The sequence below is a fragment of the Anolis sagrei genome, chromosome 6 (genome assembly GCF_037176765.1).
Source record: "Anolis sagrei isolate rAnoSag1 chromosome 6, rAnoSag1.mat, whole genome shotgun sequence".
NCBI lineage: Eukaryota > Metazoa > Chordata > Lepidosauria > Squamata > Dactyloidae > Anolis > Anolis sagrei.
The window spans coordinates 19,842,277-19,863,579 of record NC_090026.1 but is presented as its reverse complement, the minus strand read 5'-3'; the positions used below and the strand labels follow the sequence as shown (position 1 = coordinate 19,863,579).

The 21,303-nt window shown below is 43.9% G+C and overlaps 1 protein-coding gene across 1 annotated transcript; it reads right to left on the bottom strand.

Moving 5' to 3' along the window:
- Window positions 1-4,466: 4,466 nt before the first annotated feature.
- Window positions 4,467-20,525, bottom strand: LOC132777889 (suppressor of cytokine signaling 3-like). Its single transcript, XM_060780421.2, has 2 exons — window positions 19,819-20,525; window positions 4,467-5,316 (listed from the first exon to the last, which is right to left on the bottom strand). The coding sequence occupies exon 2, from the start codon at window positions 5,264-5,266 to the stop codon at window positions 4,652-4,654; it is 615 nt and encodes a 204-aa protein (XP_060636404.2). The 5' UTR covers window positions 5,267-5,316; window positions 19,819-20,525; the 3' UTR covers window positions 4,467-4,651.
- Window positions 20,526-21,303: the final 778 nt, after the last annotated feature.

Sequence of the window (21,303 nt, the reverse complement as noted above, 5' to 3'; positions counted from 1 at the left end):
AAGCATCTTCTGATTTTCTGGCTGCAGTCTGCATCTGCAGTAATCTTTGCACATAGAAATACAAAGTCTCTCACTGCCTCCATGTTTTCCCCCTCTATTTGCCAGTTATCAATCAATCTTGTTGCCATAATCTTGTTTTTTTTATGTTTAACTGCAACCCAGCTTTTGCACTTTCTTCTTTCACTTTGGTTAGAAGGCTCCTCAGCTCCTCCTTGCTTTCAGCCATCAAAGTGGTATCATCTGCATACCTAAGACTGTTAATATTTCTTCCAACAGTTTTAACTCCAGCCCCGCATATTGCATGATGTGTTCTGCATACAAGTTGAATAGGGAGGATGAGAGTAGACAGCCGTACCGTACACCTTTTTGGGACACATGTTGCTGCATAAACACAAAGGAAGGCCTTGGAGCAGAAATCCTCCAAAACAGACGCAGAATATGTGATTGAGGTAGAGGAGGTAGTTAACCAGGGCAATCGGGGCGTGCATCTATATTCATGGACACACTGTAGGAAGTAAACTCCGGTTTACCCAGAACACACACAATTTCAGGAATCTTTCTTCCCCCTCTGCCCCTCCCTGCCTTTCCTTTTTAGTTTGCTGGCTCTGATTTCCTGAAATGAAATGAATGAACAGAGGCTGTTTCCAGTGCCCTCTGGGGTCATTATTCCCTCGGCCTTTGATACTACTTCCCTTGTTTTGCTGTCTAATCCCATGTGTAATTCTTACTGGAATTAACGTATGCAGGCAAATAGCTGTATGCAGCCATTTTCTCTAGTGGGTAAAATGTTTCTTTTTGAATATGGGTTGTGAATTTTCTGGGCTGTATGGCCATGTTCCAGAAGCATTTTTCCTGACCTTTTGCCTGCTTCTATGGCAAGCATCTTCAAGATTGTGAGGTCTGCTGAAAACTAGGAAAAAAGGGGTTTATATATGGAAGATCCAGGGTGGGAGAAAGAACTCTAGTCTGTTTGAGGTAGGTGTGAATGTAGCAATTGGCCACCTTGATTAGCATTTCATGGCCAAGCAGTTTTCAGGGTTTGGCCTGGGGGAATCCTTTGTTGGGAGGTGATTACCTAACCCTGAATTGTTTCCACTGGACCACTCTAACTGCAGACTACTTCAACCAGAGAAATCAGCCGTAGCAGAACACAAAATGAACCAACCTGGACACAGCATTTTATTTTGAGAACACAGAAATGCTGGACTGTTCTAACACAGAGAAGCCACTGAAATCCAAAAGCATGTGGACAATTTTAATCAAAAGTGAAACCATGAAAATGAACAACATCTGGCTACCAGTATTAAAAAAATACTAAAAGCATAACATTAAATAAAGTACACTACTCAAAAAGCAGTGGATTTCCAGACAACCAATCGGGGCCAGCTAATCACCTCCCAACAAAGGATTCCCCTAGACAGTAAGAAGCCAGACCCTGGAAACTGCTAGGCCATTAAATACTAAACAAGGTGACCAATTGCTACACTCACACCTACCTCAGACAAAGACTTCTTTCTTCCACCGTGAACATTCCACAGATATATATAGTTTCCAACAGACCTCACAACCTCTGAGGATGCCTGCCATAGATGCAGGCAAAACATCAGGAGAGAATGCTTCTGGAACATGGCCATAATGCCCGGAAAACTCACAACAACCCAGTGATTCCAGCCATGAAATCTTTTGACAATACATTTCTTTTTGAAAACTGCATAAAGGTGAACAAGACATTTGCAGAAATTGATAAGCTGGGAAGCATATACAGAAACATTTTTTTGTGTGTGTCAGGAGCGACTTGTGAAACTGCAAGTTGCTTTTGATGTGAGAGAATTGGCTGTCTGCAAGGACGTTGCCCAGGGGACGCCTGGGTGTTTTGATGTTTTTACTATCCTTGTTGGAGGCTTCTCTCATGTCCCCACATGGGGAGCTGGAGCTGACAGAGGGAGCTCATCTGTTCTGTCCCTGGATTCGAACCTCCGGCCTGTGGGTCTTTAGTCCTTCCAGCACAAGGGTTTAACTCATTGTGCCACCGGGGGCCAGGAATGGATGGCAGATGGGATAAGTGAGGAGGAATTTGGGATCTGGTGCAGAATTAAATCGCCACCAACTTTGCCCACCCACCCAATTTTTGCATGATTGCTTTAAAGAAGTCCCACAAGCAACCAACAGTTGAAATAAAATTGGTCTTCGAAGTTGAATCCGAGCAGCTTAGAGCTCTCAGGTCACCTAGCCCTGGAGAGAAATTGGCAGGGATTCTCAGCAGTTTCCAGGAAGACATCTGGCTCATCAACAAGAAATCCGGTACCTTTAACCCAAGAGTAAGATTGAAATCAGACTAGTCACTGCAATTGATTTAAGCTCCTTAGTGCTGCAGAGAGGAAGGACTTGAAAGCAGGGGCTTTAAAAAGGTGCTTTTTAACCCTTCAATGGCTTTAAAATGTGCTCCATTAGAAGTAGGAAAAAGATGACAATTCATCTTGAGTAGGGGAAATTAATCATAGGAGGCTTCCTAGTGAAGTGCTTCAGCTGGGGTCGAAAGTACTGCATAGCTAAGAGGTAATTTGTGTGTTTCCATATAGTAACAGCGCTCCATACAGTCATGCCAGCCACATGACCTTGGAGGTGTCTACAGACAACGCTGGCTCTTCCACTTAGAAATGGAGATGAGTACCAACCCCCAGAGTTGGACACGACTGGACTTAATGTCAGGGGAAAACCTTTACCTATGTAGTACAGACTACAACTCCCATTTTGCCAGCATAATATGATTCTGAGTTGGAGCACAGCAACTATTGTCCTTGCAATATGCCTACCGTTATCTTTGTATCCCAGTTAGGAAAGCGCAACATAGAAGAAAGAACTTTACTAATATTTTGTACTACTGTCAAAAGCCCCCAAACAGGCCTGTGACTTCCTTGTTATTTGTCAAACTCTGCAATATGTGTTTGAAAATGTTGGGCTTTCACAAAAAAATATGCACAAAACCCCCCTGGATACAGCATAAAAGCTGAGTTCATAATTTCCTTTGCCTCAAAGTACTTTTTCTGTAACTGATTTCCCAAGTCAGCAAACTTTAAAGTGTCAAGTTACGGGAATGACCCCAAGTGAGAGCATTGACTGGAAAGTGGTGGCTGCGTGGTGGTCAAACATGAATGGTAAGTCTGCAGCAAAGGAATCGGCGGCTCATATATACCAGATTGCTTGGCCTGCTGCAGAAAATCAGATGCCTTTGTTGTGTAAAGTCTTGTTATTGTGTGCTTTCAAGTCATTTCTGAACATTGGTGGTGTTTTCTTTGGCGGAATTTATTCAGAGAGGGTTTGCCTTTGCCTTTCTCAGGCTGAATGTTGCTGGCCAAAGTCAACCAGGGCTGTTTGATAGGGCAGTACTGTTAGTTAGGAATGACAACTCTTATGTGCTCCCAAATACAGCTGCGGTTCTGGCTCTGAGTTTATCTTTTTGCAGTAGTTGGAAAGATGCAACTGCGTTTGATGGGTGGGGTTTTTAAAAAATCGTGTTAGAAGCGATTTGAGAATCTGCAAGTCGCTTCTGGTGTGAGAGAATTGGCTGTCTGCAGAGACATTGCCCAGGGGACACCCAGATGTGTTACCATCCTTCTTTCATGTTCCCCAAATGGGAAGCTGGAGCTGATAGATGGGAGCTCATCCCATCTTGCAGATTCGAACCACCAACCCTCAAGTCAGCAGTTCAGCCAGCACAAGGATTTAATCCATTGCACCACTGAGGCTCCCATGATGGGACTTGCAATCCAGTGATATAGGGAGGGTCACTTTGCCTAGTTTTTGTTTTGAAATTGGAATGAGGTTGTACCTTAGCAGCAAAGCAATGCTTTTTTCCAAGTTAAAGGTTTCAGGCACGGCATTTACACTGTAGAATTAGTGCAGTTTGACACCACTTTCACTGGCACGGCTATGGAACCATGGGGATTGTAATTTTACAAAGTCTTTTTCCTATTTGTAGTTTGGTGCTTCACCAAACTACAAATCCTGGGATTCCACAGCATTGAACAGTGATGGATTTAACCCAGGCATCCGGAAACTGTGGCCCTCCAGCTGTTTGGGCCTCCAACTCCCAGAAGTCTTAACAAGCTTGTCCAATTGTCAGGAATTCTGGGAGTTGAAGGCCCAAACAGCTGGAGGACCGCAGTTTGAGGATGCCTGGTTTAACCCATTGAACCACCATGGCTCTTTTGATGGTTGGTGGACAGTGGCCCTTCATATTTCTTGAACCATCACTCCCATAATCCCCCAACCATTGGCTACAATGGAAACCCAAAATATGGAGAGACACATTCCACATGCTGTGGCTTGAAAGACTAAATGAAATAGGAGACTTCTGCACCATAAAGCAACCCCACTTCTATGTCCCACCTCCCAGCATTGAGTTATTTAGGATTCAAAATAGAGTTGAAAGCAATTATCTGGCTCTGAAAAAAATAACCAGTTGGTTTCAGAATATCCCAGTTGCTTTATTCTATGAAAAACAATAGGATATCCTCAATATTACACTGTGGGCTGCCAGTCCTGTCCTTGTATTGTGCAGAGAATATTTGGGAGGAAAGACTCCACCTGCATTTCCAGGCCTTAAAGGAGGCCTCCTCACTGCCCTCCTTCCATATCCCTTCTGTCCCATTCAGCTGCATAGTGAGTTCAACAATCCCTGGGGTACCGGTAGCCCTTGCAAGCGAGCCCTGAGGTCCCCTCTGCCCTGAACATTGGTTCGCACAGCCCGGCGGCACAATTCCTGGAGCGTGGGCACTTTGCACCGGAGCGGCTGAGTGAGGGCCAAAGGCACAGGCGGTTGTCCCTCCCTCTCCAGGTAACAGGGTCCTCCATCGACGGCCCCCAGGCAGAGGTAATGTTCTACCAACTGGACCACACAGCGGAAAGCAGGAGGATGGCCAGCCCCAGGCAGGGCCTCCAGGTGGAAGGTTGAGCCCTGTTGCTGGATGCGCAGGTTGGTGATGCCCGTGGTGGTGCGGACGCTCAGGGTAAAGAGGTGGTGGTGGTCCGAGGAGTCCCGTACCAGGAAGACCCCAGGCAGCTGAGAGATTAAGAGCTGCTTGGCTTCTGCTCCGGACAAGCTGCCCCAGTAATATCCACTGGCCTCCAAGCGTTCCAGGGCACTTTCCACCCGCTCAAATTCCCCGCAGAAACTCTTGAAGTGGTAGGAAGTGGTGGCCGCGCCGCTCATGGCCGCCACAGCTGGGGCAGGTGCCGACGGGCAGCACCAGCACAGGGGGACCATTGCGCCTCCAGTTGGCCCAGAAAGATCTTGCTTGGCTACCGTAGCGGCATCTGAAACAGGAAGGCAGAAACAGATCACACACCAGAGAGACCGTGCCTACTATCTTTTTTGACACCAGAAGAGAGACAAGACTTCTCTTTTCAACCCTCCAGAGTCTCCTGTGTTTCATCTAGGACAGTGTTTTTCAACCTTCCTAATGCCGTAACCCCTTAATACAGTTCTATAAGTTGTGGTGACCCCCAACCATAACATTCGTTGCTATGTCACAACTGAAATTTTGCTACTGTTATGAATCATATTGTAAATATCTGATATGCAGGATGTATTTTCATTCACTGGACCCAATTTATTTATTTATTTACAATATTTATATTTCAAACTTCTCAGCCTGCAGGGGACTCAGGGTGGATTACAATGTACATATACATGGCAAACATTCAAAGCCATAAACACAACATATATAGATAGATACACAGAGGCTATTTAACATTTTGGTATTTTGGCCACCAGGGGAGCTGTTCCTCCACCGTGTATTTGTGACAATGATGAAGTACTTCCTCATTCTTTGCATACTTGCTGGAGATTTTTATGGCATCATAAATTAGTTAAATTAGCCTCCCCGCATAAGTGGTACCTAAATTTCCTACTTGACAGATGCAACTGTCTTTTGGGCTGCAAAGGTTGACAGCAAATTGGTTGGAAGCTCACTCTGACCCAGGCTGGCTTTGAATTCATAACCTTACGATCAGTAGTGATCTTAATACAGCTGATTCCCAGCCAGCTGCGCCAAAGTGTGTCCAAATTTGAATACTAGTGGGGTTGGGGGGGGGGGGATTGATCTTGTCATTTGGGAGTTGTAGTTGCTGGGATTTATAGTTCACCTACAATCAAAGAGCATTCTGAACTCCATCAACAATGAAATTGAACCCAATTTGGAACACAGAACTCCTATGACCAAGAGAAAATACTGAAAGGATTTGGTGGGCATAGACTTTGAGTTTTGGAGCTGTAGTTCACCTACATCCAGAGAGCACTGTGGACCCAGACAGTGATGGATCTGGCTCAAACTTGGCATTGATATTCAATATGCCCAAATGTGAACAATGCTGGAGTTTGGGGAAAATAGACCATAATATTTGGGAGTTGTTGTTGCTAGGATTTATAATTAGTCTACAATCAAAGAGCATTCTGAACCCCACCAATGATAGAATTGGGCCATACTTCCCACACAGAACCCCCATGACCAAGAGAAAATACTGTGTTTTCTGATGGTCTTTGGCAACCCCTCTGACACCCCCTTAATGTCCTTCCAGGGGTCCTGACCCCCAGGTTGAGAAACGCTGATCTAGGATATGCCAATACAGTCAGGAAATTAAATTATTCATAGTTGAATCGTTATGTTAAAAGACACACCACAGCTTTTCATTTGTTTCCTGTGTTGGTGAATTTGGAGATGAGCACTACCTGCAACATCTGAAGCAGAGTCCAAAGTTGGAGAGCAGGGTCGGAAAATACATTAGTAATATAATACAGACTCCTGAAGAGATCCTGTCTTAATCAGACCCACAAGCTGACACTATAGCGGACACTGCTTGCCAGAGCATGCTGCCATGGGGCTTTCAGCTTCTTGCAAAGAGCCTGACCTTTGTGATTCAGAACCTGACTGACCCCAGCAAGCTCAGCTTTTTTACAGCTTTTGCAACAGACTCAGTGAAAGTGACACTCAGCAAAACAAAGTGACTGGATTTCACAGTAAAAAGGCAATTATTTGTAAAGAATGTGCTGCTCAAGACCAAAACTTGGAAAAGTTACTTTTGGAAACTATACTTCACAAGGGTTTTTTTGTGTGTGTCAGGGGCGACTTGAGAAAGTTGCTTCTGCTGTGAGAGAATTGGCCATCTGTAAGGATGTTGCCCAGGGGACGGCTGGATGTTTTACCATCCTGTGGGAGGCTTTTCTCATGTCCTCGAATAGGAAGCTGGAGCTGACAGACAGAAGCTTACCCAGTTCCCCAGATTCGAATCGCCGAACTTTCGGTCAGCAGCCCTGCAGGCACAAGAGTTTAACCCAGTGCTTCTCAACCTTCCTAATACTGCAAACCCTTAATACAGTTCCTCATGTTGTGGTGACTCCCAACCATAACATTATTCTCGTTGCTACTTCATAACTGTAATTTTGCTACTGTTATTAATCATAATGTAAATATCTGATATGCAGGATGTATTTTCATTCTCTGTACCAAATTTGGCACAAATACCCATTACACAAAATTTAAGTACTGGTGGGGTTGGGGGGGAGGGGTGTCATTGATTTTGTCATTTGGGAGTTGTAGTTGCTGGGATTTATACTTAACCTACAATTAAAGAGCTTTTGGAACCCCACAAACGATGGAATTGAACCAAACTTGGCACACAGAACTCCCATGACAAACAGAAAATACTAGAAAGGTTTGGTGGGCATTGATCTTGAGTTTTGGAGTTGTAGTTCACCTACACCCAGAGAGCACTGTGGACTCAAACAATGATGGATCTGGACCAAACGTGGCATGAATACTCAATATGCCCAAATGTGGAAACGGGTGGAAGTAGGGGGAAATAGAGCTTGACATTTGGGAGTTGTACTTGCTGGGATTTATAGTTCACCTACAATCAAAGAGCATTCTGAACCCCACCTATTATAGTATTGGGCTGAACTTCCCACACAGAACCCCCATGACCAACAGATAATACTGTGTTTTCTGACCCCTCCTCTCATGACCCCCCCAGGGGTCCCAACCCCCAGGTTGAGAATGGGTTTAACCCATTGCGCAACTGGGGGCTCCTAGGCTCTCAAGGGTATTCAGCCAATGCAGCTATGTCCAGCTCAAGGGTTCCCAACTCTTTTAAAAGCTGGTGCCACCATTCACCTGCCATTCGTAAGATCTGTGTGTGTGTGTGTGTGTGTGTGTGTGTGTGTGTGTGTATGTATAATTTTGGAAAATACACATACACAAACACAGCAGTTACCATTCCCACCACCACCACGAGGATTATTTTCTTTCACATATTAATCCTTTTGGAGACAATCCTTCTAGATTTACATACTGTATAACATTTGTATTCTATTTCTTATGGTCTGATCTCTATTCATAATATAATTCTTGACCTGTTTCCACTTTTCTTCAACTTCTTGCATTCTATTTTCATTACATTTTGAATCATTTAATTTTACATCCATAATTTCAAATTCCATTTAGTCCTCCATATACTGATGCCATTCGTAAGTTCTCATACTGCCTCTGTATTTTCAGATTTATAATAGCTGTCTTGAGGACTAGGGACGTGAAAGAAAAGAAGCTACTATTTCTATAATGCACATCTGTGCAAGTGTCACTACAAAAAATCAACTACACAAACAAACATGCTAATAAATTAAAGAGGTGAGGCCTCTAGCTCAGGCCTGGGCAAACTTCAGCCCTCCAGGTGTTTTGGATTTCAATTCCCACAATTCCTAGCAGCCAGTAGGTATCAAGGAGGGGGTCTGTCTTGCCAACTCATGATCAATATAGTGACAAAAGCATTTTGACATATTTTCATGACTCTTCCCAAAGCTGTGTTGATACAAGTGTATGTGTGCATGTGTGTGTGCGTGTTAGAGAAATGTACATACCTAACTCAGCATCAGGTTATAGCATTATGCCCAATTTATTAGAGCCAGCTGATCATACAAAGTATGCAGCATTAGTTAGATTTTGGTCAGTGCAGCCAAAATATGTAAGATTTGGCTGGACCGACTGCACATTGCATGGGAAAAGAATGAGAAGGGCACAGAATGTCTGCCATTAGCCTAAGCCAAGCTGCTCAAGATACTACAGGAATTTATTTTCCCAGCACTAGTGGGGGGGGGGGGGGAAACCTTTCATCTCAGTATTAACTATTTTCTTCTCTATAAGAACAGATCTTCTGCCAGGATGCAGTGACCCACAAAGACTTCTTATCATAGCAGGCATCAGCTCGCAACAATGTCCTACCTGCCACTATGAGAACCGTAGCCAATTCCAGAGAACAGGGAGTCCTGAACGGGTGGAAGATGTTGTACTTTTTCCTGCACATCAATACATTTTGGTGCTTCAGTCCTGCAAGCTCTGCACTCCATTATTACTCATGACTCCATGAAGAGACATGGAGCCGTCAAAGGAGAGCAGCCTTGGTGATAGATGATGGAAAGGGATGGCTTCAAGAGGTCATACACTTGTTATTAGGAGATGGAACACAATGTGAACAAATTGATGTAAACCATTGCTTTTGTCTCACTGTGTCCTTCCTGTGTATGTGTAAGTCAACCCAAAGACACAAAATCTCCAGCGGCCTCTCGTAACAAGAACCAGATTAAGTAAAAGATGCAATGCTGGAATTCCCTGAAACCCAGAAAAGGGAAGTAGAGCTCTGGGTTGTACAATAGCTAGTTACAGCACTGACTGCCTTAGGAAGAAAACCCCATTCATAACACATCCCCAATACCTAGAAGACATGTCCACCTTTCCCCTGATATGACATTGCTTCTCTCCCAGTTTGTCACCTCTTGATCTCTTCTCCCCCATTATGTATACATATTTAACAGCTTATAATTCAGCATTCCTCGTAATAGGATTAGAGATTCCAATACTGCAAAAGTGTCATAAAGCTGAAAGAGAAACTTTGGAAAAGTTTTCAACTCTGTGCTTCAAGAATATGAACAATGGGAATGATCCTTTGAATATCTTACATAGAATCATAGAATGGGAAGAGACTTCGTAGACCCTCCAGTCCAATCCCCAGCTAAGAAGCAGGAAAATCACATTCAAAGCACTCCTGACAGATGGCCATCCAGACTCTGTTTAAAAGCCTCCAAAGAAGGAGCCTCCATCACATTCTGGGTGCAGAGAGTTCCACTGCTGAACAGCTCTCACCGTTAGAAAGTTCTTCCTAATGTTCAGGTAGAATCTCCTTTCCTGTAGTTTGAAGCCATTGTTCCACGTTCTAGTTTCCAGGGCAGCAGTTTCCAGGAGGGAAGCTTGCTCCCTCCTCCCTATGACTTCCCTTCGCATATTTATACATGGCCATCATGTCACCTCTCAGCCTTCTCTTCTTCAGGCTAAACATGCCCAGCTCTTTAAGCCGCTCCTCATAAGGTTTGTCCTATTACCTTTCATCATCTTAGTTGCCCTTCTCTGGACACATTCCAGCTTCTTAACATCCTGTTAGGAAGCTGGATTCCAGGTATGATCTGACCAAAGCAAAATAGAGAGGTAGCATGACTTCCCTGGATCTAGACACTAGACTTCTATTTATGCAGGACCAAATCTTATTGGCTTTTTAAACTGCAGCATGACATTGTCAGCTAATGTCACTACCTCTGAGGATGCTTGCCATAGATGCAGGTGAAATATCAGGAGAGAATGCCTCTAGAACATGGCCATATAGCCCCAAAAAAAAAACCCTACAACAACCCAGTTTAATTTGTTGTCCACGAGAATTCCAAGATCATTTTCACACATATTGCTATCAAGTCAGGCATCTCCCATTCAGTATCGTTGCATTTCATTTTTTCAGCCAAAGTGGAGTATCTTGCATTTGCCCCTGTTGAACCTCTTTTTTTTTTTTTTAAGTTTTCGCCCATCTCTCTAATCTGTTAAGATCTTTTTGAATTCTGTTCCTGTCTTCGGGAGTATTGGCTATCCCTCCCAATTTGTTGCCATCTGCTAACTTGATGATCGTGCCTTCTAACCCTTCATCTAAGTCATTAATAAAGATGTTGAACAGAGCTGGGCCCAGGATGGAACCCTGTTCGTGGCACTCCGCTCCTCACTTCTTTCCAGGATGAAGAGGAAGCATTTGCATGAGCACCCTCTGGGTTTGTTCACTTAACCAATTACATATCCACCTAACCATTTTTTTGCAATATAATTTGCAATCTAATTAAATCATAATTATAACATACATTCTCCAATATAAATGTATTTTCTTTGCTTTCAAAGAATTATAGTTGCCACTATTAGCTGTTAAAGGATGTATACCTTTTGGGAGGGGCATATAAATACAGTTTATCCCCAGACCTGATCCAAGACATTTTGCTGCCAAGCCAAGGTGATAAATAATACCCACCCATCAAAATTAGAATGCACACAGTACCCAAAGGTTGGCTGGGACATTTTGCTACATTCAAGTCTTACAAATCTCTCCCCTACATCCCTGATAGTAATGATGTAAAAATGAGTGTGTTAAGGAGCCAACAATTTGCTGCCTTCTGTGATGGACACAATCTACTGTCCAAGGCAGTATATCCTCCTTTTATCTAATGCTAGGGCTGGCTCTGCCTATCCAATCCTTTCTGCAGTGCCAGATATTCCCAAGAGCTGTCAAGCAAGAGACATGCTGGTCAGCAACTGCAGACTAACAAGGTAGATGGATCAATAGTCTAACCTGGTATAAGGCAGCTACTCAAAGTTATGAAACAACATGTTTGACAGCTCATAAGCCTCAAGCCTCCCCCAACCACATAGGTTGCTTCCTCTGAATGAGTCACTGTTTTAGCCTTCCAGTTTTTGTTGGAGAAGGTCAGTCCTGCCTAGAAGAGGTATTCTGTCTGGTAGGGATTTTTATTCATTCCTGACAAGAGTTAGGAAATCAAATCACCTGGTCTTACAAGAAGTTGTTTGTAACCATCTGCCTATGTCCATGCCTTGCCTTGCATAGATTTTACCTCTACGGTGGGTGCACTTTCAGGACAACAAAGCTGTAGGACTGCCGACCTTCAGAGGACACTGTCAGTTGAATCCTTACAAAATGCCAGTTTTGAATGGTTAAGAATCAATGGAAGACATATCTATCTGTCTAGGGCAGTGGTTCTCAACCAGTGCATCCTCAGGTATTTTGGCCTACAACTGCCAGAAATCCCAGCCAGTTCACACCTAGCTCCAACAGACAAGAGTTCTTTGTCCGACCCTGGTCATTCCACAGATATATAAACCCATTTTCCTAGTTCCAACAGACCTCACTACATCTAAGGATGCTTGCCATAGATGCAGGCGAAACGTCAGGAGAAAATGCCTCTAGAACAGTGGTTCTCAACCTGGGGTCCCCAGATGTTTTTGGCCTTCAACTCCCAGAAATCCTAACAGCTGATAAACTGACTGGGATTTTTGGGAGTTGAAGGCCAAAACATCTGGGGACCCACAGGTTGAGAATCACTGGTCTAGGGGTATAACCGCACAATGCAGTTATCAATGCCACTTTAAATGTCACAACTGCCTCTTATGGAATCCTGGGAATTGTAGTTTTCTGTGACTTCTAGCCCTTTCCCCTGAACGACAGCAGAGAATCTTATGGGATAACTTTGATTCAACTTCATCTATCATGGCTTCAAACCATGAAATCCAATTGCCTGGCTCAACAGCAGTATGTGTGAAAAAGATCTTGGAGTTCTCGTGGACAACAAGTGAAACATGAGCCAACAATGTGATGCAGCATTTTCTACCTTGATATTCTGAGTTGTACGGCTGTGTGGAAGGGCCCCTGAGAGAAGCAAACATACGTTACTTTTGGAAACTGTGTAGAGAGCACATTTCAATCTGACTGATTCAAATTTTGTTGCAGGACTACACTCACAATTTAGGCAATTTACAACGATGTCACTTAAAAAGTTATGAAAGTCTGAATTTCAGCCATCCAATACATACAGATTTGTTTCTCATGTAATTTTGGCTTTTGCTGAGGATGTGGGGTTATAAAAGCAAGAAACAGAACAGAAATTATCCCAGCATATTTACTGCATTGGTGTAGGTCACTTTTTCCCCAGCCAAGTAGAGATTTGTGACATTTGTAGTTTGGTGAAGGATTCAGAATTTTTTGCAAGGCAATGTTAGTTGTGTTGTTGAAGGCTTTCATGGCTGGAATCACTGGGTTGCTGTGAGTTTTCCGGGCTGTATGGCCATGTTCCAGAAGCATTCTCTCCTGATGTTTCACCCACATCTATGTCAGACACTTACAACCTCTGAGGATGCCTGCCATAGATGCAGGCAAAATGTCTGGAACATAGCCATACAGCCTCAAAACTCACAGCTCCCCTGAACTATATGTCCCAAAATACTCTATTTTGGGACATATAGTTCAGGGGAACTGTGAGTTTTTAGGCTGCATGGCCATGTGCCAGATGTTTTGCTTGCATCTATGACAGGCACCCTCAGAGATTGTACGGTCCTGTCATAGATGTGCATGAAACGTCAGGAGAGAATGCTTCTGGAGTATGGTCATACAGCCCGGAAAACTCACAGAAAACCAGGGATTCTGGCCATGAAAGCCTTTGACAACACAATTAACACCCCCTTGCAAAAAATTCTGAATCCTTCACCAAACTACAAATCTCACAATTGGATAGGATGAAGCAGTGGCAGTTAAAGGATGAACTGCAATAAACGGAGATTATGGATTGATTTTTCTTACTACTAACATGTCCTGTTGGTTGCATTGGGTCTCCTCTAAACATGGTCAGATCTAGATCCAAACCCATGAAATCCAGATGTGCTAGAATTCCCTCCATACTTGGAAAATCTACACAGACTGGCCTGGTGAACTAATTAAGACTTCCCTCCCACCCTCTTTATTCTTTGGGGAAACTTTTGTTGTTGTTCTATTGTTCCTTTCACAATTGCGTTGGAGGAGGAGTTTTGTTGTTTGCATTCTGGCTACACCAAAGCCCTATCATTTTCAATAGGGAAGAGTTCAGCATTGGGTTACGTTTCCACTTAAATCAACAGGATTTAGACCTGTTTGACTTGGGAAGAGTCAAGCACAGACCCATGTCTGAACTTAAATCAGAAGTAAACATGTTTAACTTGGGCTGGAACATAACGAGCTGCATTATATTGAATTGGTCCATTTCCTGACAGAACTGGGAAATGTAGGGACTGGTCCTCTATGCATCTACACTGTAATGCAGTTTGACACCAGTTTCACTATTCAATGCTATGGAATCTCAGGACTTGTTTGGTGAGGCACCACCAGTCCTCTTTGGCAGAAAAGGCAAAAGATTGTGTAAAACTACAATCCACATGGTTCCATAACCATGGCTGTGAAAGTGGTGCCAAACTGCATTAATTCTACAATGTAGATGCCCTGCCTCAAACTTTTAACTGAAAAAACATTGCTCACAACCTCTGAGGATGCTTGCCATAGATGCAGACGAAACGTCAGGAGAGAATGCCTCTAGAACATGGCCATATAGCCTGAAAAAACCTACAACAACCCAAACATTGCTTTGCTGCCTCACTCCAATTTCAGTACAAAAACTGGACAAAGTGACCCTTCCTGCATCATTGAACTGCAACTCCGATCACTGGAGCCACGGTGGTGCAATGGGTTAGACCAGTGTTTCTCAACCTGGGGGTCGGGACCCCGGGGGGGGGGGTCGTGAGTGGGTGTCAGAGAGCTCGCCAAAGACAATCAGAAAACACAGTATTTTCTGTTGGTCATGGGGGTTCTGTGTGGTAAGTTTGGCTCAATCCTATTGTTGGTGGGGTTCAGAAAACTACAAGTCCCAGCAGCTACAACTCCCAAATGGCAAGGTCTATTTTCCCCAAACTCCACCAGTGTTCACATTTGGGCATATTGAGTATTTGGACAGATCCCTCATTATTTGAGTCCACAGTGCTTTTTGGATGTAGGTGAACTACAACTCCAAAACTCAAGGTCAATGCACACCAAGCCCTTCCAGTATTTTCTGTTGGTTATAAGAGTTCTGTGAACCAAGTTTGATTTGACTCCACTGCTGGTGGAATTCAGAATGTTCTCTGATTGTAGGGGAACTATAAATCCCAGTAACTACAACTCTTAAATGACAAAATCAATCCCCACCCAACCTCACCAGTATTCAAGTTTGGGAATATTGGGTATTTGTGCCAAATTTGGTCCAGTAAATGAAAATAGATCCTGCATATTGGATATTTACATGACAATTCATAACAGTAGCAAAATTACAGTTATGAAGTCACAACAAAAATAATGTTTTGGTTGGGGGTCACCACAACATGAGGAACTGTATTAAGAGGTCACAGCATTAGAAAGGTTGAGAAACACTGGGTTAGACCCTTGTGCCGGCTGAACTGCTGACCTTAAGGTCAGCATTTCAAATCTGCAAGACAGGGTGAGTTCCCACCTGTCAGCCCCAGTTTCAGATGCAGGGGCATGAAAGCAGCCTCCCACAGGATGGTAACACATCTGGGCATCCTTTGGGCAATGTCTCTGTAGATGGCTGATTCTCTCACACCAGAAGTGACTTGTAGTATGTACTCAATTCGCCTCTGACACGATAAAACCAAAAACAAAACCACTCCCATCATTGCCAACCCGTACAGAGCAAAGATGACAGAAGGTGGCAGGATCCACCATACGTTGGCCACTGCTCCTTGATATATGTTTCTATTATTATTATTATTATTATTATTATTATTATTATTATTATTATTCAGAACTGACTTGGGCTAGAAAGCAATCTTTTCCTCTTCAGGAACAAGATAAGCCTAGCAAGGTTATACTATGGATCTAATCTGGAGTTCTGAAGACATTTCCTTGTTGGGTTAAAGCACACACAGGCAAACTTGGGCCCTCCAGGTGTTTTGGACTTCAACTCCCACAATTCCTAACAGCTTCAGGCCCTTTCCTCCCCCCCCCCAGCTGCTTAATGAAGTTCAAAACATCTGGAGGGCTCAAGTTTTCCCAAGCCTGGGTTAAAAGGATTTCCAAGTTTCTTAATCCCATGCTTCAATATTTCCAGTTTGCAGATTGGATTCTGTTGGCTTTGGAGCCTGGTGGGTGGAAGTATACAATTACTAAATGTGAGAAAGTCATTAAAATGCGTAAATAGGAAAGAACGATCCCCCAGCTGCTGGGTCTCAAGAACAAAGTGAGGATTTTTTTCGACCGCCAGAGACTGAAATTTTCAAATTTTGGCATCTTATCCTCTCCTCTCAGAGTTTTAGTTTCCCCCCTCCCAAACGAAGAACTGGCTTCTATTACACCATCATAGTGCATGTCTAAAATTGGACGCACATTCTCCCCATTCTTCTTCTTTTTAATAATAATAATAATAATAATAATAATGATAACACAACAATAAAAGTAATACATAAATAATAATGGTGCGTTGTCGAAGGCTTTCATGTCTGGAATCACTGAGTTTTCCAGGCTATATGGCCATGTTCCAGAAGCATTCTCTCCTGATATTTCGCCCACATCTATGGCAGGCATCCTCAGAGGTTGAGAGGTCTGTTGGAAACTAGGGGTTTATATATCTGTGGCATGTCTATGGTGGGAGAAAGAACTCTTTTTTTTTTGAGGCAGATGCAAATGTTGCAACTGGCCACCTTGATTAGCACTGAATAGCCTTTCAGCTTCAAGGTCTGGCTGCCTACTGCCTGGGGGAATCATTTGTAGGGAGGTGTTTGCTGCCTCTGATTGATTCATGTCTCGAATTCCTCTGTTTCCTGAGTGGTGTTCTTTATTTACTGTCCTGATATTAGAGGGTTTTTTTTTAATACTGGTAGCCAGATTTTGAACAGACCTCGCAAACTCTGATGATGCCTGCCATAGATGTAAGTGAATTGAAAAGTCAGGGGAGATCAGAGGGGAGATTAGCACTGAAAAGCCATTGACCACCTTGATTAGCATTTGAACAAAATATGACTTCCTGGGCAGCAACCAGCCAGACTTTTAAGCTGCAAGGCCATGCAATGCTAATCAAACTAGCCAATTGCAACATTCACACTTGTCTCAAGCAGACAAGAGTTCGTTCTACCACTCTGGACGTTATTCCACAGATATATAAACATCACTTGCCTAGTTTCCAACAGATATCACAACCTCTGAGGATGTCTGCCATAGATGCAGGCAAAACCTCAGGGGAGAATGCTTCTGGGACATGACCATACAGACCGGAAAACTCACAGCTACCCTGTGATTCCGGTCATGAAAGCCTTTGACAACACATCTTATTATTATTTATTACTTTTATTATTAACTAGCCGCCCCCTGCCACGCATTGCTGTGGCCCAGTCTGTGTATATGTGTTTTGTGAGTGTATATATTTCTGTATATGTGTATATATGTGTGTTTGCGTTTATATATGTGGTTTTACACATGCGTTGTATTGCATTTTTTATTTTTTGGTTTTTAAAACACTGTGTTTTTCAGTGTTTTTATGACTGATGGTCACTTGCTGACCTGATAGGTGTATTGTGTTCAAATTGGGTGTCAATTCACCCAGTGGTTTTTGAGTTATGTTAACCCCAAAAACGAACATTACATTTTTATTTAAATAGATAAGAAGAAGAAGAATGGGGAGAATTCCACAAATATATAAACCACACTTTCCACAAATATATAAACATAGTTTCCAACAGATCCCACAACCTCTCAGGATGCCTGCCATAGATACAAGCGAAAAGTCAGGGGAGATTAGCATTGAATAGCAATTGGCCAGCTTGATCAGCATTTGAAACAAAACCTGGTGACCAGTTTGAAAAATTCTAAAATCAGGACAGTAACGAAAGAACACCACTGAGAAAACAGGGGAACTCCAGACAGGCATCAATCTGGGCCAGCTAACACCTCCCAACAAAGGATCCCCCAGGCAGGAAGCAGCCAGGCTTTGAAGTTGAAAGGCTATTTATTCAGTGCTCATCAAGGTGGCCAATGGCAACCTTCACACTTGCTTCATGCAGACAAGAGTTATTTCTTCCATTAATTCTAAAAAACTCTAAAATCTGGACAGTAAAGAAAGAACACCACTCAGAAAACAGTGGAGTTCCAGACAAACATCAATCAGGGCCAGTTAACATCTCCTAATAAAGGACACCCCCCCAGGCAGGGAAGCAGCCAGGCTTTGAAGCTGCAAGGCTATTCAATGCAAATCAAGGTGTCCAATTGCAACATTCACATTTGCCTCCAACAAAGAGTTTTTTCTCCCACCTTGGACATAATTCCACAGATATATAAACTCCACTTGCCTAGTTTCCAACAGACCTCACAGCCTCTGAGAATGCCTGCCATAGATGTGGGTGAAATGTAGGAGAGAATGCTTCTGGAACATGGCTAGACAGCCCAGAAACCTCACAGCAACCCAATAATAATAATAATAATAATAATAATAATAATAAGAATAATAATAATAAGAAGAAGAAGAAGAAGAAGAAGAAGAAGATTATGATGATGGGAGTGGGGAAAGAGTAGAGAAGGCATGGGCAAACTTGGGCTATCCTCTAGGTGTTCTGGACTTCAACTCCCACCATTCCTAACAGCCTCAGACCCCTTCCGTTCCCCCCTCAGCTGATTAAGTCTCAGTATATCCCTGGTGAAAGGAAAGCACTTTGCACATCCTCAGATGCTGCTTTATGGCTTCATGTGTTTCCAAGATGGAAAACAGGCAGGTGATGTAGGAATGGGTCACGGCTGGGTGGGATTTTCCATCTTCATCACTATGATACTTCATCTTGTTGGTGGGAAGTTTCCCACCAGAGTGGAATTCATCTTTTTGGACAGATGGCAAGCTATTTAACCTCAGCAGACTGAAAGCCAAAACCAAGCTCACAACATCTGTTAAAAAGGTAAAGGTAGTCCCCTGACATTAAGTCCAGTCATGTCTGACTCTGGGGTGTGGTGCTCATCTCCATTTCTAAGCCGAAGAGCCAGTGTTGTCCGTAGACACCTCTGAGGTCATGTGGCCGGCATGACTGCATGGAGCGCTGTTACCTTCCCGCTGGAGCGGTACCTATTGATCTACTCATATTTGCATGTTTTCGAACTGCTAGGTTGGCAGAAGCTAGGGTTGACAGCGGAAGCTCATGACGCCCCCCGGAATTGAACCTGCGACCTTTCGACCAACAAGCTCAGTGCTTTAACCCACTGCGTCAGAACTCTAATATGCCGATGATAACATAGTCTGTGTGCATTCAGAAGGAGACCTACAAACCACTCTAAACACCTTTGCAGAAGCATATGAGAAGCTGGGCCTCTCATTGAACATGGTAATGGTGTAACAGAAAATGTTGACCATTTCTATCTTGGCAGCCACCTCTCCACAAAAGTCAACATTGACACTGAAATACAACACTGCCTGAGCTCTGCGAGTGCAGCATTTTCCCAAAGGAAGCAGAAAGTGATTTGGGACAGCTGTAAGGATACCAAGGTGTTTGTTTGTAAAGCTATTGTCCTCCCAACACTGTAATACACTGAGGGGGGAAAGGAAGGGGCCTGAGGCTGTTAGGAATGGTGGGAGTTGAAGTCCAAAACACCTGGAGGAAAGCCCAAGTTGGCCCATGCCTTCTCTACTCTTTCCTCACTCCCATCATCATCATCATCTTATTGTTATTGGGTTGCTTTGAGTTTTCCGGACTGTCTGGCCATGTTCCAGAAGCATTCTCTCCCGACGTTTCACCCACATCTATGGCAGGCATCCTCAGAGGTTGTGAGGTTTGTTGGAAGCTAGGCAAGTGGTGAGTCTCTTTCTATTGAGTCCAATCCCTTCTTTAGTTCTGAACTCACCTTTGGCAGGAAGCAGAAGCGCCGGAGTGATCCTTCGGAGGGAAGAGAAGGAAAGCCAAAGCTCTCTCTCCAGATTCAAAACGCGGGCTTCCTTTCGCGGGATCGGCGGCTCACACGTCCGCTTGCCTGGCCCATATCTGCCCCCAAAATAAAGTCAAAACCTTGCCAAGTGAACCTTTATAGCCGTCCCTTCCTTGGGTCGGGATTCTGGAAGAGGAGGAGAAAGAAAGAAAGAAAGAAAGAGGCAGAAGTTGGGGAGAGATGAGGAGTTCCCAAAACTCCCGTGTTTCCTGGAAGCGGTGTGAATGCGGTGACGCGTGTCGGGGTGTGTGAGAAGAAGCGTCCTTTGGTGATAGAGGGGAAGGAAGGAGAAGGAAAGAAGGAAAAAAGGAAGGAAAGGAGGAGGGTTTTGGGGAAGGGGAGAGAAAAAGACCCTTAAGGAGCGCCAATGTGGCAATTTCAAGGCATTGCTGGCTGCAGTTTGATGGGAAATGAGCAGGGAAAGGAAAGGGCTTGCAGGAAAAATCTTGAAATTGATCCGATTCGGTTCCGATCGAAGCTGGTCTCGTCTGGGTTGGAAGGGGAAACCTTCCTTCCTTCCTTCCCTCCTTCTCTCCCTCCTTCCCTCTCTCTCTCTCTCTCTCCTGCTGCGTGTGGCTGGGAGGAGCGTGGCCGAGTATTTGTGTTTATGAATGGCGCCCCTTTTCATTGGCCGCCGGGGGGGCCCCAGCTGGCCTCTGATTGGCCGGAAGTGGCCGCGGAGAGGCCAACCCCCTCCCTCCCTCCTTCCCGCCCACTATTTTTGATTTCTTTTTTTTTTCTTTTCTGGGTGATTCCTGGAAGTGTGGAAGGGACTGTTGGTAAGAAGGAGGGGAAAAGGCAGCCGGTCCCCGCCCCCCTCCCTCCCTCCCTCCCTGCCGCAGAGAGAAGAGGGAAGAGAGGTTGGGTAAGGTGATCCGGGAGGGAGGGGGAGAAGAAGAGAGGGAGAAGATAAGAGAGAGAAAAGAGGGAAGGAAAGAGAAAGAAGAGACAGAAATAAGAGCAAGACAAAGAGAAGAGAAAGGGAGAAGATAAGAGAGAGAAAAAGAAAGAAGAGACAGAAAGAAGAGCAAGACAAAGAGAAGAGAAAGGAAGAAGATAAGAGAGAGAGAGAAAGAAGAGACAGAAAGAAGAGCAAGACAAAGAGAAGAGAAAGGGAGAAGATAAGAGAGAGAGAAAAGAGAGAAGGAAAGAGAAAGAAGAGCGAGGTATAGAGAAGAGAAAGGGAGAAGATAAGAGAGAAAAGAGAGAAGGAAAGAGAAAGAAGAGACAAAGAAGAGCGAGACGAAGAGAAGAGAAAGGGAGAAGATAAGAGAGAGAGAAAAGAGAGAAGGAAAGAGAAAGAAGAGCGAGGTATAGAGAAGAGAAAGGGAGAAGATAAGAGAGAAAAGAGAGAAGGAAAGAGAAAGAAGAGACAAAGAAGAGCGAGACGAAGAGAAGAGAAAG